This window comes from Oryx dammah, unplaced genomic scaffold (assembly GCF_014754425.2).
Source record: "Oryx dammah isolate SB20612 unplaced genomic scaffold, SCBI_Odam_1.1 HiC_scaffold_24, whole genome shotgun sequence".
Lineage (NCBI taxonomy): Eukaryota > Metazoa > Chordata > Mammalia > Artiodactyla > Bovidae > Oryx > Oryx dammah.
The window spans coordinates 36,165,899-36,181,154 of record NW_024070208.1 but is presented as its reverse complement, the minus strand read 5'-3'; the positions used below and the strand labels follow the sequence as shown (position 1 = coordinate 36,181,154).

Sequence of the window (15,256 nt, the reverse complement as noted above, 5' to 3'; positions counted from 1 at the left end):
GTAAAAAAATTCTGACATTTCAGGTAATACTACAAAGCTTCAATACGAAGTATGGAATATACAAAATACTGATTGGCCTTAAAATAATTTTTTTTACATAGTTACCTCATAGGATAACTCCTGTAAGAGGTTCTAAATATTTTAAGAAGTCACAAAGGAGAAGTAACAAGTTTTTATGCCTTCATAAAATGTTTTGTTATGATTTCAAGCTACTTAATAATTGAACAAAATTCCTATTATTTACACTGCACATAGTGGACATTTCAAAATCCGTGTTCACTCTAGTTCACTTACAAGTGAGCTCTTTTCTCCAGCCTTTCTTAAAAAGGTAAACATTAGCTAAAGTGCTTACCATTCTAAACCAAGTAAGATAAGAACTTACCATTTCAAATATACCTACAACACAACGGAATAATAAATCAATCACATTAGCTTTTAAAATATACCCAATATAGCCCCTCAACAGTGCAGAGACTATACACTCTTTCTCAAGAAGGCAATTTTCTCTAAATTTTCAGAACTTTTTTTAGCTGTGTCTCTTAACCTACTCCACATAGCTCCTCTGTACCTAAAATACTCTAAAATCCTCAAAGATGTGACCCGAGGCTTGATTTCTTTCTGTATCCTCTACAAAGCTCAGGACTATTATAAACACAGGAAAAACAGTGAACAAAATTTCCTTACTAAAGGAAATCTTCAGTCTTGCTGTAAGTCTAACAATCTTGAAGGGATATTCAAGTGGAATGCACCTACTAAAAAGTTATATGTGTGAAAACTAAGCACAAAAAATGGTTATTTTACTCTTCACTATGTGATATCATTATGAACACTACAAAAATACATCAATAGCTACGTCTCAATGCCACCTGTTTCAAAACTACTGGTGATGAACATCTGAGACTTCAGTATTCAATAAAAATACTGAGGTTTGGTGGCTCATAAAGAACACTCAAAACCATGTGATTGAGCTGCTTGCTGTAGTCTGAAAGACAACTATTTAACCCTCCCAGTTTACATTTAAGTAACTATAACAAATACAAAATGTCTGACCGCGAAAAACTCAGAGGTCAACTACTGAACAAAAATGTCAGAAAATAATTAGAAGGCAATATAAGTACTAAAAATCATATTAAAAATGATCCAGGATCACAGCTGGGGTGAGCAGTCAAAGATTATATATGTGCTGAGCACACACATTCTCCATGAGGGAAAAAGGGATATGGAAGTTGCTGTAGAAAATAAGCCTCTTAGTGACTATAATGGAAGGTAAGGTCAAAGAAGTCATCTAATATGACACAGAGATAATTAAGTCTAACAAACTGTTCTCTGATGAAGTGTGTAAAGAATCAAACCACTTTCATCTGGATTCATTCAAAGAGTTGGAAATATGAATGATAAAACAGAGGGGGTAAAATGCTGTTCATAATCATAACAAGGGAACAAGGGTGACCACAAACACAACCTGATTTGCCCAAGATGGCTTACTGTATACCTGATGTTTAAAAAAAAAAGAAAATTTTACGTAGTACTCATATTCACTTGTCCTAGTCTGGATGAAAACTTTAAAGTTTTCCCTACAAATAATTAGATATTATTAAAATAAATAAACAAATCCTTTTGAGATGTGATCAAAGATTTAACAGCTGGTTAAAAATGGTGTTATATCTTCAACCCAAATTACACAAATCATCAAAATTCTAAAGATCATCTAGGGTCTGTTAGTTAACATTATAAAAATGTTATCTTTGCTTTTATTTGATTATAAAGTCTATGTACCATCCTCAAACATTCAGAAGAATTCTTGGCTCACTGTAATAAATCAATTAAATTATTTTAGTAAATAAATGAAACCATATTTAACAATAAAAAATGGTCACAACTAGTACATCCTATGAAAGACCACTGCAACAAACCTATTATCCATTTGAATTTTCACCATCAGGTGCAAACCATCAGAAGTGGACTTCCATTATACCAGCAATTGGCAATGACCTTCCCACACCTAAATCTGACACCAAACCCTATACCAAATAACTCTTCAGTTATTTCCATAGGATGATGAAAAGCTGTCATCCTACGAAATGTGTCAGATACTTAACCCTTCCAAAATAATGCAGTTTTCTACTGCAATACAACCAAATCACTTGTTAGAACTAAATAATTTACTGAAAAAAAGAGAAATAATAGCCATGAGAAAACCACCAAATTTTGGCAGCTTCTCTCAAAAACTCAAAAACCATTTAAGAAAATGTACTGGATCTACTCATTACCAAGTGACAAGTGGGATCAGTTGGCTCTGCCAGCACCTATTAAGGAAACTTTATTACTGGCTATAATTTCTGTTGAGTTTTATACAGGGAAAATGGGGGATTGTTGGGGGGGGTTATAATTAAATCGGGGATAATGATAAAGAGAAATAATACCCACACAAGAAGCAGGAAGGGACTGGAATAAAATTAAACAAAGGCCAAATGTGGCAATCCAGGTCAAAGGATTTGCCTCAACTGACTGAAAAAAAGAGACTTGACCACTCCAAGACATCAGCAAAGTGGCTGTGATGCTGTATCAGCTCTTCCCATAACTTCTGCTCTGACTTATAACCATGACTACCAATGAACATTCAGGACACTAATCTGGATTCTTCAGAACCAAGAATCAAGGTTCTAGGATATGAGGCTTTCTGCTCAATAGGCCTTCTAAAAACACTGAAAAAAAAACAACAACAAATTAATAAAATTACATCTTAAATCACAAATTATGAGTTTGGTTAACATGGGGCATTTTTTATAGATTCCCTCCCCTAACTGAAAGGTTGTTGCTGAGCGGTGGAAGACGTTGGGATTCTCGACCTCCGGAGGAGAGGAGGGGCCAGTGACGAGGTTGATCGCTCAGAGAGTTTGTGTGATAAGGTTTTATTAAAGTATAAGAAAGACAGAGACAGCTTCTGACATAGACGGCAGAAAGAGGGCCCCCCTACTAGTCTTTAGCCGGATGTTATATAGCTACTAGCAGGCTGTTAATTAGAGAAAGGAAATGTCTCAAAACTCAGAGACTGGCATCAGGCCCCTCACCCAAAACATGCATTTTGGGATGACATTGGCACAAGGCAAGCTGTCCTGGGCCACAAAACTACTGACATGAATCTTGAAGAAGGGCAGGTTTCCAAGCAAATACTAGTCTCATGAACATAGCTTAAGAGAACATTTGCATGAGTAAAATATACTGGTTTGTCAAGTCGGTTCTGAGTCTTAGGCAAAACCAACTTGAAGACAGTCAAGAAAAACATTTCCGTTAAGAAAAATGCATTGGCAAGGTTAAAGAAAAGTTAAGTTCAGGTGGAACCAGGTGTCATCATGGCAACACAGAATTTTAAAAGAAATCTCTTTTTAAATCTGTATAGAGAAAGGAAAAAAATCTAACACTTGTAATTTGTTTCTTTCTGCTGCTTAAGAGAGAGAGAAAAAATGTCTGACACTTGCAGGCTATTTCCTCCATTTGGAGACCCCTGGCCTTCCTGCCTGTTACCCTCTCACAACTCTCAAACTGGCCAGAGATCACAGGTCAGCAAACTTTTTTGGGAAAGGACTGGGTAGTATTTCAGGCTCTGCTGACCATACAGTCTTGACACAACATCAGAGTTATGTCACCACTAGTCAATGCTGCCATTCTGGGGCAAAGCAGCCATAAGCAAAACATAAACATGGCTGCATTCCCATAAACAGGCAGCGCTCAGATTTGGCCTGACTTACCCTAGTCTGCAGACTCCCAGTCGAATGAAATATTTTAAAAACAAAAAATTAATGTATCATTTGAGACAATACTCCCTTCCATATAAAGGATGAAAGTCCAACAAAAAGTTGCCACACCAAAACCCTACATAATTCACACAGAAGGCTGTGCCATTTGTACTGTTAACTAGGCGAGCCCTATCTCCCATGCAGAATGAGCCTAAAGTTCTCACTTCACCCAAAGTCCCCAGGTTCCATAAAAAATTCAGCTAGTATCACTATATTCATCTCAACATATATCTCATTTCAACATCTGGCCAGTGGTTTCTGACCTTCGCTAATGAAAATAAGTAACCCAAAGAACTTTTTAAAATGCTGATCCCATGTAACCCAGTCCCACTGGACTATATCTCAGGCACTTTTCTAAGTTCCACAGAAATGCTGCAAAGGCTGAAAATTACTGGATTTTCAACCAGTATGTTACCAATGGATAATCCATCAGAATCTATTAAAACCACAAAATGAATCAGTGAGTAGGATGGAGACCCACCTTTTTTAAAAGCTCCCTGATTCCTTACTATGCATGATCAGAAATACTACCAAGAAGAGGCCTCTCTCTCTTAGCTGGGCTGCATCCCCTCACTGCTGGTGGCCTTGCTGTCCAATCCCAAGAGCTACAATGGACACCTCGGACTAAGGAACGAGGGTCAAATTACTGCCTTGGCATGTAATAAACATTCAGGTTTTTATGCATGTGTTCAATTCTCCAGGGCTATTCTCACCTACTCAAAAAGGAATAAAAATTACATATATATATATGTATATATGAAACAGATATGAAGGGCTATTCTTTTCTTTACTAAAACCCAAACATTAGTATTTGACCATGCCAACCAAAGAAACTACTTAAGTTTTAAAACAAAGTAGCATCCAATCTCGGAGAAGGCAATGGCAACCCACTCCAGTACTCTTGCCTGGAAAATCCCATGGACAGAGGAGCCTGGTAGGCTGCAGTCCATGGGGTCACTAAGAGTAGGCACGACTGAACAGCTTCACGTTCACTTTTATGCACTGGAGAAGGAAATGGCAACCCATTCCAGTGTTCTTGCCTGGAAAATCCCAGGGACAGGGGAGCCTGGTGGGCTGCCGTCTATGGGGTCGCACAGAGTCGGACACGACTGAAGCGACACAGCAGCAGCAGCAGCAGCAGCAGCAGCAGCAGCAGTATCCAATCTAAGCACTGATCCAATTCTCCAAGTCGAAGTATTTTATAACTACATGATACCACTACTAAAGCCAGAAAGATATTTACATGTTTTATGACATCATCATTTTTCCAAGAAAGTTTACTCCAGGAAACTGCATTTTTAAAATATTCTAATTAAAATTTCCTCTTTACTCCAATCCAAGCTGTATCCACAAATAAAGACTGGTACATACATAGCAGTACTTAAATTTTAAACTACTGAATCTACAAGCAATAAAACAACCTAATATTTAAAAAAAAAAAAAAGACAATCATAAAGACAGATTCACAAAGTCTTACTGTTAACTGAATAACTCCTGTGTTCAAAGCTGTAAAATTGTGATAAGCAGAAAATTTCAACCTAGAAATTGGTCTGTCTAGAAAATGGTCCCATTATACTGCAGTAAAAACAAACCTAAATGAAATTAAGAAACAGCACAAAAATATATACAGAAGTAAAAGAAATATTATACTGCAGGACTGAAAAATAACATGTTTAATTTATAATTACAAATTTATTATCAAAAAGCATGACTTCCTCTAAGGAGAAATAAGGTATGAAATTAAAATGACAGCTTCTAATTGATGAAGAGTTGGCATATTCTTGAAACTCTTAAAAATATATTCCTATGTATGTTATAATATTATGATCAATTTGAAAGCTAACAAAGAAAAACGTGATCAAATATAATAGGTCTTTTGATACATTAAAAAAATATATACTATTCAAGACAAAATAAGTATTTATTTTGTACTCCAAAGCAGCTACTATTTGTTGTGTTGGAATATTCCTAATAGGAATATTAGAAAGAAGTGAGAGGTGGCATCGTAAAACAAACCAAGTAAACCTACATGACTTTTATTACTCAGGCAAGCTGAACACTTACCATGTGATTCCTCCCTTTACACTGAACAGGGAAATAAGAGAAGCACATAAGAAGGCCTAATTTCAAAGCTTTTAAAAACAAAAACAAACATTAAAATTGTTCAGCAAATTTTTCCAGAGACAGTTTTGAAAATAAATGAAGAATAACTGATGCAACAATGGCCTTGATGTTTTTCCATTAACACAAACCACTTAAGACCAGTAAAGAGCTTTTGTTACTATTTCTTTAGTGCCTGATTAGCCTGATTAGTTTATACTGACAAGCATTATGAAGCTAGGAACCAAATAAAACTGAGACCAAAATGATGAAAAATGTGTCTATTCATAGTTTCTTATCTCAGAAAAACCTGAAAATAGAACAAAGACTATTATTTTCCCCTACATATTAAATATCATTGCTACATACTATTTTAAATGATTCCTTTCCAAAAAATTAAGAACATACTAACTTTGTGGCCTAATATGACTATTAATTAAAAAGAAAAAATCACCAACTCCAGCCTACTGTTCAGTAAACTTTTTCTGTAAAGAGTCAAAGAGTAAGTCTTTTAAGTTTTAATGGTCACAAGTACTGTTTAGTAGTCTTTTTTTTTCTTATCAACACTTTAAAAATGTAAACACCATTCTCAGCTCTGTGGTAGGGTGGTACAAAAACGGGTGGAGGTTCCAGGCTTCCTTTGCACACCTTTACTCCACCCAAATTAATCTTATGATGCTTCAAATATGTAAAACATTCTTTTGGTAACTATTTAAAACTCTATGTTAAAATATTTAATCAACTAACTTTTCTGACAGCATAATCTTGTGAAACAATAAATGAGCTACTTCTGAAATTTCACTAAACCTGCCATACTTTTAAATATCTAATTTATTTATTCTCAAAGTTCCCTGGCTATTATATCTTACCCACCATTAAAATAAATGTGAAACATTCCAATGTTTTAAGTATTTGCAGGATTTCAATTTTAAACTGTAGCAAGATTTCTAAATAGTTTTTGCATTAAAAGTCAAAACTATCTGTCCTTCATTAAGTATGCCTACCACTTGGAAGTATTAAAAAATATTGATGTATGTTTTTAAAAACTGTGAAATTTCAAAGAATCAGAGTTTGTAGTCAAGCTTTTGATGTAGCCAACTTAAGTTTATAGAACATAGCAATCATTTCTTTCTGGTCCCTAAATGACTTAAATCATTAGACACAGCTACATATTTGCTCCAAGGACATAAAGTTTACGCCAGAAAAATATTAAGAAAGCTAATCCCACCAGCTTAACTATAGACAAGCACTTTAGAAAGTGATATACTGAAGTACACAGAAGAACTAGGAAGAATTTCCTAGTTATCAATGGAATGAAATAAAATTTCTCTAAGAAATGTATCACATGTACTTTTCTATATTTTAAGATTAAAACACTTTACTACTTTTCAAAATATACACATTTGGGAAAATTTTTAAATTCCACATTATTTTACCATTGTAAAATATTCTCACATTGATAAATCCAACAAATTTATATTAAAATTTAACAGTGAAAAAGAAGACCACAATTTCAAAATGTCACTATGTAAGTATTATGTACCCAAGAGGAAAAGAGAATTGCAATAAAGCTAGAAATTACTAAAGAAAAAAAAAACCCAATGCTCAAAAAACTTACTCAACTAATTTGGTAATGGGATTTAAAAATCTATTAACTTTTAGTGTGATTATAAATAACAAAAAATTTTCTAACTGAATTTAAATGAAAATGTAATTTTCATTCTAAGGATATTTACTTGATGGAAGGCAAAATAAAAAGTTCTTGATTACTATTCTACTTAGGATTTACTTCGCTGTATTCATTTTAATTTAAAAAGCTTAAAAATTTTTCAGGGACAGAGACAGTCAGGAAAAAAAAAGGCACCGGTGATTTCAATTAATACGTTTAGCCTCAGAAACTTACTTAAGAATCATGGCTTTAAAACAGAGAAAAAAATATTGGTAAGTATTTTTTAGTCAGTTGTTAAGCTGTCATTCATCTAAGGTGAACAACAAGATTCTTATCATTTAGAACCTGTGGGTTATAACACATTTGAAGTATCCTTTTTTGCCCTACCATTTTGACTCCCTAAAACAAAAACCTAAGTCAGATAAAGTCTCTAAAACTAACTTCCAGTTTGTAAGAAACTCAGGCATAAAGAAACTTGTTGAACATCACTGCCAGGATATAATCAACAAAATCCAGGATGTGAAATATTCTTTATGAGGGGCTGTTTCTTTAAAAATAAAAACAGTAAGGAAACAATGAAAAACAAAAAAAGAAAACCTACAGACTAAAAAAGAATGGATGCATCAACCTATTTAAAGAAACCAAAAAAATTTTTTTCAAATTATTTTTTTAAAAGATTGAAGACTTGGACAAATTGGGGCTTTTACTACTTAATATTAAGTAACTGACAACTTGTAAGGTATGATAAAGAAATTTTTTAAGAGTCCTTATCTTTTATAAGTCCACAGTCATATAAAATTATATGAAGTCAAGGTTTTCATACAAAAAATTTCAGGATTACTTAAACATGAAAAAGATCGGCCAAGTGCTAATAACTGTTATGGCTGACTAATAAGCATATACTACTCTACTTTTCTATATGTCTAAAATGTTCCCAACTAAAGAACTGACATCAATTAATGGTGAACATCAGTCAAGTGGAGATGACGGGATTTATCAAGATTCCTAGTTTAGCAGCAATTAAAAAAAGATAAAGTGAAATGAAGCAAAATTTAATATCCATTTCATAAAGCATGATTATCTTCAGAAACTAATTTTGGTTTACTACCTGTAAGAGGTTAAGAGACTTGTTATTTTATCATAAACATGACGATTCAGAAAGATTAGAAAATACAGTACTATATAAGGCAGTATCTAAAGAATTCTAAGTATACATCATCCACCTGACAATATAAAATCACTTTAGTTAACTGGTACTTTACTTACATTTTCCATATAGTTTGGCTTAAAGCCCTCCTGCTGTCGCCTCAGCTCCTCCTGTTCTCTGTGTCGGATCATTTCCTCTTCACGACGACGGTGCTCTTCCTCATGCCTGAGAGATTTGTAAATAAAACCTCAGAGTGTAACATATAAGCCATAACCAGATACCTTATTTCAGGTAAAATAAAATCATGTATGTGTATACATGTATGTGTATCATGTATTTATACATTATGCCAGTCTCCGATAATGGGTGGCTTATCAAATTTATCTTCCTTCTATTTTGTTATAACCTCTAATAACTCAAACAAACCAATGAAATGGTAATTATCTAGGGTAAATTTTAAAAAAGTAAAGTAACAGCATCCTAGTTATATGCTTACAGTCAAAAAAATCCAGCCTCCAAAAACTCAAAGTGAAAGTGAAAGTGGAGTCGCTCAGTCGTGTCAGACTCTGCAACCCATGGACTGTAGCCCACCAAGCTCCTCCCTCCATGGGATTCTCCAGGCAAGAATACTGGAGTGGGTTGCCATTTCCTTCTCCAAAAGCTCAAACCAGTACTCTATTACGGAACAAAGAAAAAGCCTGGAATTCACCAATGGCAAAGCAGTTAGTATCAACCATTGCAAATTACCACACTGCTGAGACAAAAATCCTATGTACAGAAGGAAGCCTTCACAAGCCCCCTCTCCCTCACTGCATCAACCCACTGAGGAAATCTCCTGGGAACAGGTATCTATGTACCACCTATTTTTGTATTTTGGAACAATCATTCACTCACTGTCTGTGGCTACCTCTGGGTTAGAGCACTGTTAAATAGTTGAGACAGAGACCATATGACATGGAAAGCCTAAAATATTTAAGAAGGACCCCTTTCCCAGAAAAAGTTTGCCAACCTCTGCCCCAAAGGTATATTCAAGCACGGAACAACAAAAATACAATATGTATGTGAAGAATTACTTTAAATAATAATTAGTTGTAATATGATCAAGAGGGAAACCCACAAAATATTAATATTATTGAAAATATTATCTCAAAATATTGAAATATATTGAAAATATAATAATATTTAAGACATCATGCTATTGCACACTTAAAAGACTACAGTATAATATAAAGGTGACTCTTTATTGAGGTATTCTCTTGATTGTGTAGCCTGGAACCAAACCCATACTAACTCTTCGGTATGCCTATATTACTGCAGTATTCATTCCTTGGTAATTTTCTCTCAGGCTCCTTTCCCATTTGTTATTTGGATTCTACTTCTAACAACTAAGGAAGAGCTGTCCATTCTCCTCCATTTATTTACTTATTTGTTAAATTACTTTTATCAGCACAGACTCATGGGTATTTGACCTGAGTAAATATCATTTGACAAATGTAAAACCTATCATTTCTTATTTTGTTGTTGAAATTGTTCCAAATTTGGCCTTTAGGAGCGTCTTCAGTTTAGCTCCTGTGTTCTTTCAACAGGCCTGAGCTTAGTTCAAGGATCTCCCTTCACTCTGGCACAACATCAGTCAACTTGGACTTTTTAATACTGGAATCAGCCACTTTTCCAAAAAGCCCTGGTTCCTTTTATTGGAGAATGGTATTCAGAAACAAAAATCTGGGCATTATTCCCAAGGCATCACTGCTTCTGGGTAGACAGAGCTAGGAAATATATATATGTATACATATGAACCCACATAAATACACACATCTGTATTTTTGTATTTGTCTAGACAAAACGGCACTCAGTTCATGCTGATACTGATCTCCACTGAACATGACAGAATTCATTTTCGCCTTTCCGCCTTCTTTCCTTCTCCAACAATGAGAAAGCTCAGGTCATATTTACCTAATTTATTCATTTAAGAAAGTATAAACATTATTTTCAATAAAGTCTTGATCAAAAAGGGAAAAAAGTAGTTTCAGAATTGCAAACCTATATCCTCTATATATTTTTTCATTATGGTTTATCACAGGATACTGAATATAGTTCCCTGCACTATTCAGTAGGACCCTATTGTTTGTTTATTCTATACATAATAGTTTGCATCCCACACTACTTACTTTTAATTACTTATTATTTCAGCCTAAGTATAGGGCACTAATTTTAAAAGCCTACCTGTAGAGGATAAATGTAAAAGGAGAAAGCTAGATTCAGAAAGGTTTATTTTAGAAGAGAGGAGGTTTCCTTTTATTTGGACAAGTAGAGACTTAAACACAATTACATAAAACAGTAAAAAGCAGTAAGAAAGAAATTGAGGACGTCCCTAGTGGTAAAGAATCCGCTTGCCAATGCAGGGGACACGGGTTCAATCCCTGGTTCGGGATGATTCCACATGCCACAGAGCAACTGAGCCCACGTGCCACAACTACTGAGCCCGCACCCTAGAGCCTATGCTCCACAATAAGAAAAGGAACAACAACGAGAAAAACTTGCACCGCAACTAGAAACTAGCCTCTTCTCTCTGCAACTTGAGAAAGCCCACGGGCAGCAAAGACACCAGTGCAGCAATCAATCAATAAATAAATAAAAATTGTTTTTTTTAAAAAAGAAAGACATTGAAAACGGCCCCTTGGGAAAGGAGTTAATTGGAGAGTTTCTTTTACAACAGTGGTTTCCTAAATTTAGAATGCCTGAGTCACCTGGAGGGTTTATCAGAACACAGGTAAGTCAGCTTATGACTCAACAGTACTGAGGCTAAGATGCTGATGCTGCCTGCCAAGTACTATAAATTGAGAGTAAGTAGGTTAAAGTCACAGTAGTCCTAATACAGAAACACACACACATTGATATCATCAGGAACAAAGTTGGAAAAAGTATACTATATGAACTACTATCTACCTCCAGACCGTGAGGACACTTCAAACTCATTAACAGTTTTTCACTTTCTTTTATTTCCCATGATCTCCTTACTTCCCATCACAGCACTTAGTACTTTAACAGCACTTTCAAAACAAAATTTTAAGTTTGCTTTAATCTATCATAGCCGTGCTTACAATTCCTAATTAAGACTGTTGAAACATGTAAGAGTAATACTTATCTTGTATTTTACAATTAAATCTTGCAAATGCAAGGAAAATTGTTACTTTTTCTTTCCACATCTTAGATCAACTACTCCCTTAAACTTCCTTCCTTAAAAGATTTTAAGTTGCCTGTCACAGTTGTCTATCATGTACTGAGATCTCATGCTCATATCATTTTTACCGTGAATTCCACCGCCAGGTATCTTTTTTAAATAAATTATCAGAAAAACAAAAATGCATAATGGCATTCAGACCAGTCTTAAACACATGGAAAAATCAAAACTAAGAATGCAAATATATGCATCTATAGAAAAATAGCTCAGTAAATCACAGTCCATTTTTACAGTAAATTATATGAAATAATGCCTAAGCCCTCTAAGTTCACAGTGTCTGTGAAGTGTCCAAAACTGGCTAGAAACAATCATATTGATAGAATAATGAAATATGGGAGATTGTTAGTAATCCCATAACTGTAGTAAAAAATGGACAATTGTTATTAATATTAAATACAACTTGTCAATAACAGACACTGGAGTTTTATTAATAACATACACAATAAAAGCTACATATATTCACATATATGTTATAATGATGTTCTTTACCTCAGCTGTATTTGCTTTCGTTTTTGTAGCTCTTGGTTTCTGAGTTCTTCCAAACGTCTGAGTTCCTCTTGACGCCTCATTAAATCTACAAAATATTGACTACAGATTAATATTTTTAGCTGCTTCTTCTGTATTTTTACATCTATAAGCATACAGGTTCTCCACGACTGGCAATATATGTAGTAACTTATTCATACTCATGCACCTAGCTTCTCTTTTTAAAGTCTTATCGCATCATTCTACAATGAAAGATTATAAGCTGTGTAATGAACCAGATAATATCATTCCTGGGCCTATTTCTTCAGGTATATGAAGAAAATAAAATCTACCCTTATGCTAAAAAATTAAAATAGGTAGTAACTGCTTTAACACAGGGTCTGGAACATACTAAAAATAGAATGAACAATAGCTACATTTTCATTTATACAGTTTGAGCAAATTACAATTTTTTTCAGCAGCAAGCTTGAAGCCCAAAATGATGCCTTGGGAAACATCAGCAGAGGGCACATTAAGCATCAGACCAGAAACAGTAAGGAAAAATGGGATAGGACACAGCATAAAACCCCAAAACATCCCTCCCAACACTATCAGCACGTTTCCTCCTGCATCAAGTCAGCGTCACATGAAGAAAAGAAGGGACAGGTCCTGAAAGGGGAAAAAGGGCTGAACACTGATGTGAACAAGCCCACTTTAAACAGGACGAGCATTCCCACTGTCACCAACTCATGTCACATATCAAGAACAAGGCTTTCAGAGTGAAGCAACACAACAAAAGATGCCCATGTGAGAAGCAGTGGATAAACTTCCCAAGTGTTAAAATATCTTTGTACTATCCTACCAAATTATATATGCATGCATGCACTAATAAATATATTTTAAAATATATATAAGTACTCCAGATAACACAATTATTGGCTTTCTTTTTTCTATAACCATGTTATCTCAAATTTCTAAAATGAACATAAATTATCTCAAACATTTCTTAATAAAATACTATATTCAGAATTCTTATAATACTAATGGTTCAAGTTAAAATCCCATAGGCAAATAACTCTAACATCTTAACTATAACAACACAGGCATCATAATCATAAAAAGGTAATATAATCCTCCCTGAAGGTTAAAAAAGATTGAATTACGTATTAATTATGTACACAAAAAAAGATCCAGACAGATTATATGGCTCTAGTCATCCAGGCATGATATGGTTACTTTGGAATACTGTCAGTATTCCAAAGCTCCTTCCAAAATGTCACATCCCAGACCTGGATATTCAGTCTCAACTGAGAAACTAAAAAAACAAAAATTTAAAAAAAAATTGGGGGACTCTGCTCAAGGAAAGTCTGCTTTGGTATATGCACCAGGAACCAGGTGATTAAGATAACATCCCAGTTGAGAAAAACATTTATCTATCTAAAAAACATGACAACAATGATCTTCAAACATTTTTACCATTAACTGTCAACCTTACTAGCTCATTAGAACTGCTCAAGTGCCTTTTAACCACAGATTAATTAAATCAAAATCTCCTGGGATGTGAACCAGCTATGAGTTTTTTCTTTTTTGAAGCTCCCTAGATGACTTCATTGTTCAACCAACATTGAAAGCCCATAACTGTCATATAATTTCTATAGCTGGTTAGACTGGTAAAGACTAAAAATATACAGTCTATTTATATTCCTAAGGGGAAATGCTTCAATAAGACAAAACATGGGAAATATCTTACTATCATTAACTAAGAAAGTCAATACAATGTATCCTATAACAATTTTATTACTGGTTTTCTAGGTTTGCTGCTCTTAAAACAGCAACATATATAACAATAAATGTAAAAATATGTACTATATTTTCTTCCATGAAAAGGAGTAAGAAAAGAGCATGAATATTTCCTGAAAACTGAATCTTCTCCTTTTAAGCTGGGCCTGTTAAGAAAACTGCTTTGCCCTCTCAGATCATGCTTCCTCATCACAACAGGGTACAAAAATTAGCTCAAAGGATCTGACAATCAAATTATCTGATAAGCAGACTATCTAATACAAAGCAGGAGCACGATCAACTTAAAACAACATTTTGTATCTTCCAATTAATTCCTTTAAGTTGCTAATACCCAAAGTTTCTGAAATTTCGCAAAAAGTTATGTATTTGTATATTGCCATGATAATGTACTTCTGGAGGAACGTATTACCCAAAAAATATGTAACCTGGGGTGTTTTTTATCCTTTAATCCAGTAAATAACACAGGAATTTTTATTAAAAAAATAATAATAATAATAATCCAGTAGGCTTCCCTGGTTTTCCAGTGGTAAAGAATCTGCCTGCCAATGCAGTGGACACAGCTGTTCAAACCCCACTCCAAGAAGATACCACATGCCATGGAGCAACTAAGCGCTTGCACCACAACGTCTCAGCCTAGAACCCACTCTAGAACCCACAAGCCACAACTAATGAGCGCCTGTGAGCCACAACTACTAAAGCCTGTGTGCCCTGGAGCCCATGATGCGCAACTGGAGAAGCCAACACAATGAGAAGCCCACACACCACAACAAAGAGCATCCCCTGCTCACCGACACTAGAGAAAGCCTACATGCAGCAAGACCCAACACAACCAAAAGGAAGTATTTTTGTAAAAGATTATAAATATAAATAAAATAATGAATAGTAAAAATAACAGGCAAGAAGAGTTACTGACTGGAGGAGGGAGAGAAGATGGGAGATGGTAGAGCTGAGGAGTCGTCAGCAATAGGAAACAGGGCAAGCTGCAATTTCACTCACACTTGATCCTGATGGAACACACATCTTTGAAAGCTTGCAAC

General features: G+C 34.7%; 1 protein-coding gene across 8 annotated transcripts in view; it reads right to left on the bottom strand.

The window, feature by feature from the left end:
• Positions 1-15,256, bottom strand: part of PSPC1 (paraspeckle component 1) — an 85,377-nt gene that overhangs the window by 51,022 nt on the left and 19,099 nt on the right. For 4 of the 8 annotated variants that reach the window (XR_005725632.1, XR_005725633.1, XR_005725634.1 and 1 more), the window contains exons 5-6: positions 12,444-12,528; positions 8,833-8,938 (exon numbers count right to left, since the gene is read on the bottom strand). Coding sequence is in view for 2 of the 8 variants with exons in the window: in XM_040266838.1 (XP_040122772.1) it covers positions 8,833-8,938; positions 12,444-12,528 (191 nt within the window). In the remaining 6 variants the exon portion in view is untranslated. Of the gene's footprint in view, positions 1-5,861; positions 5,883-5,904; positions 5,930-8,832; positions 8,939-12,443; positions 12,529-15,256 lie in introns of those variants that run through there. The other 4 variants (XR_005725631.1, XR_005725629.1, XR_005725630.1 and 1 more) reach the window with 2 other exon arrangements.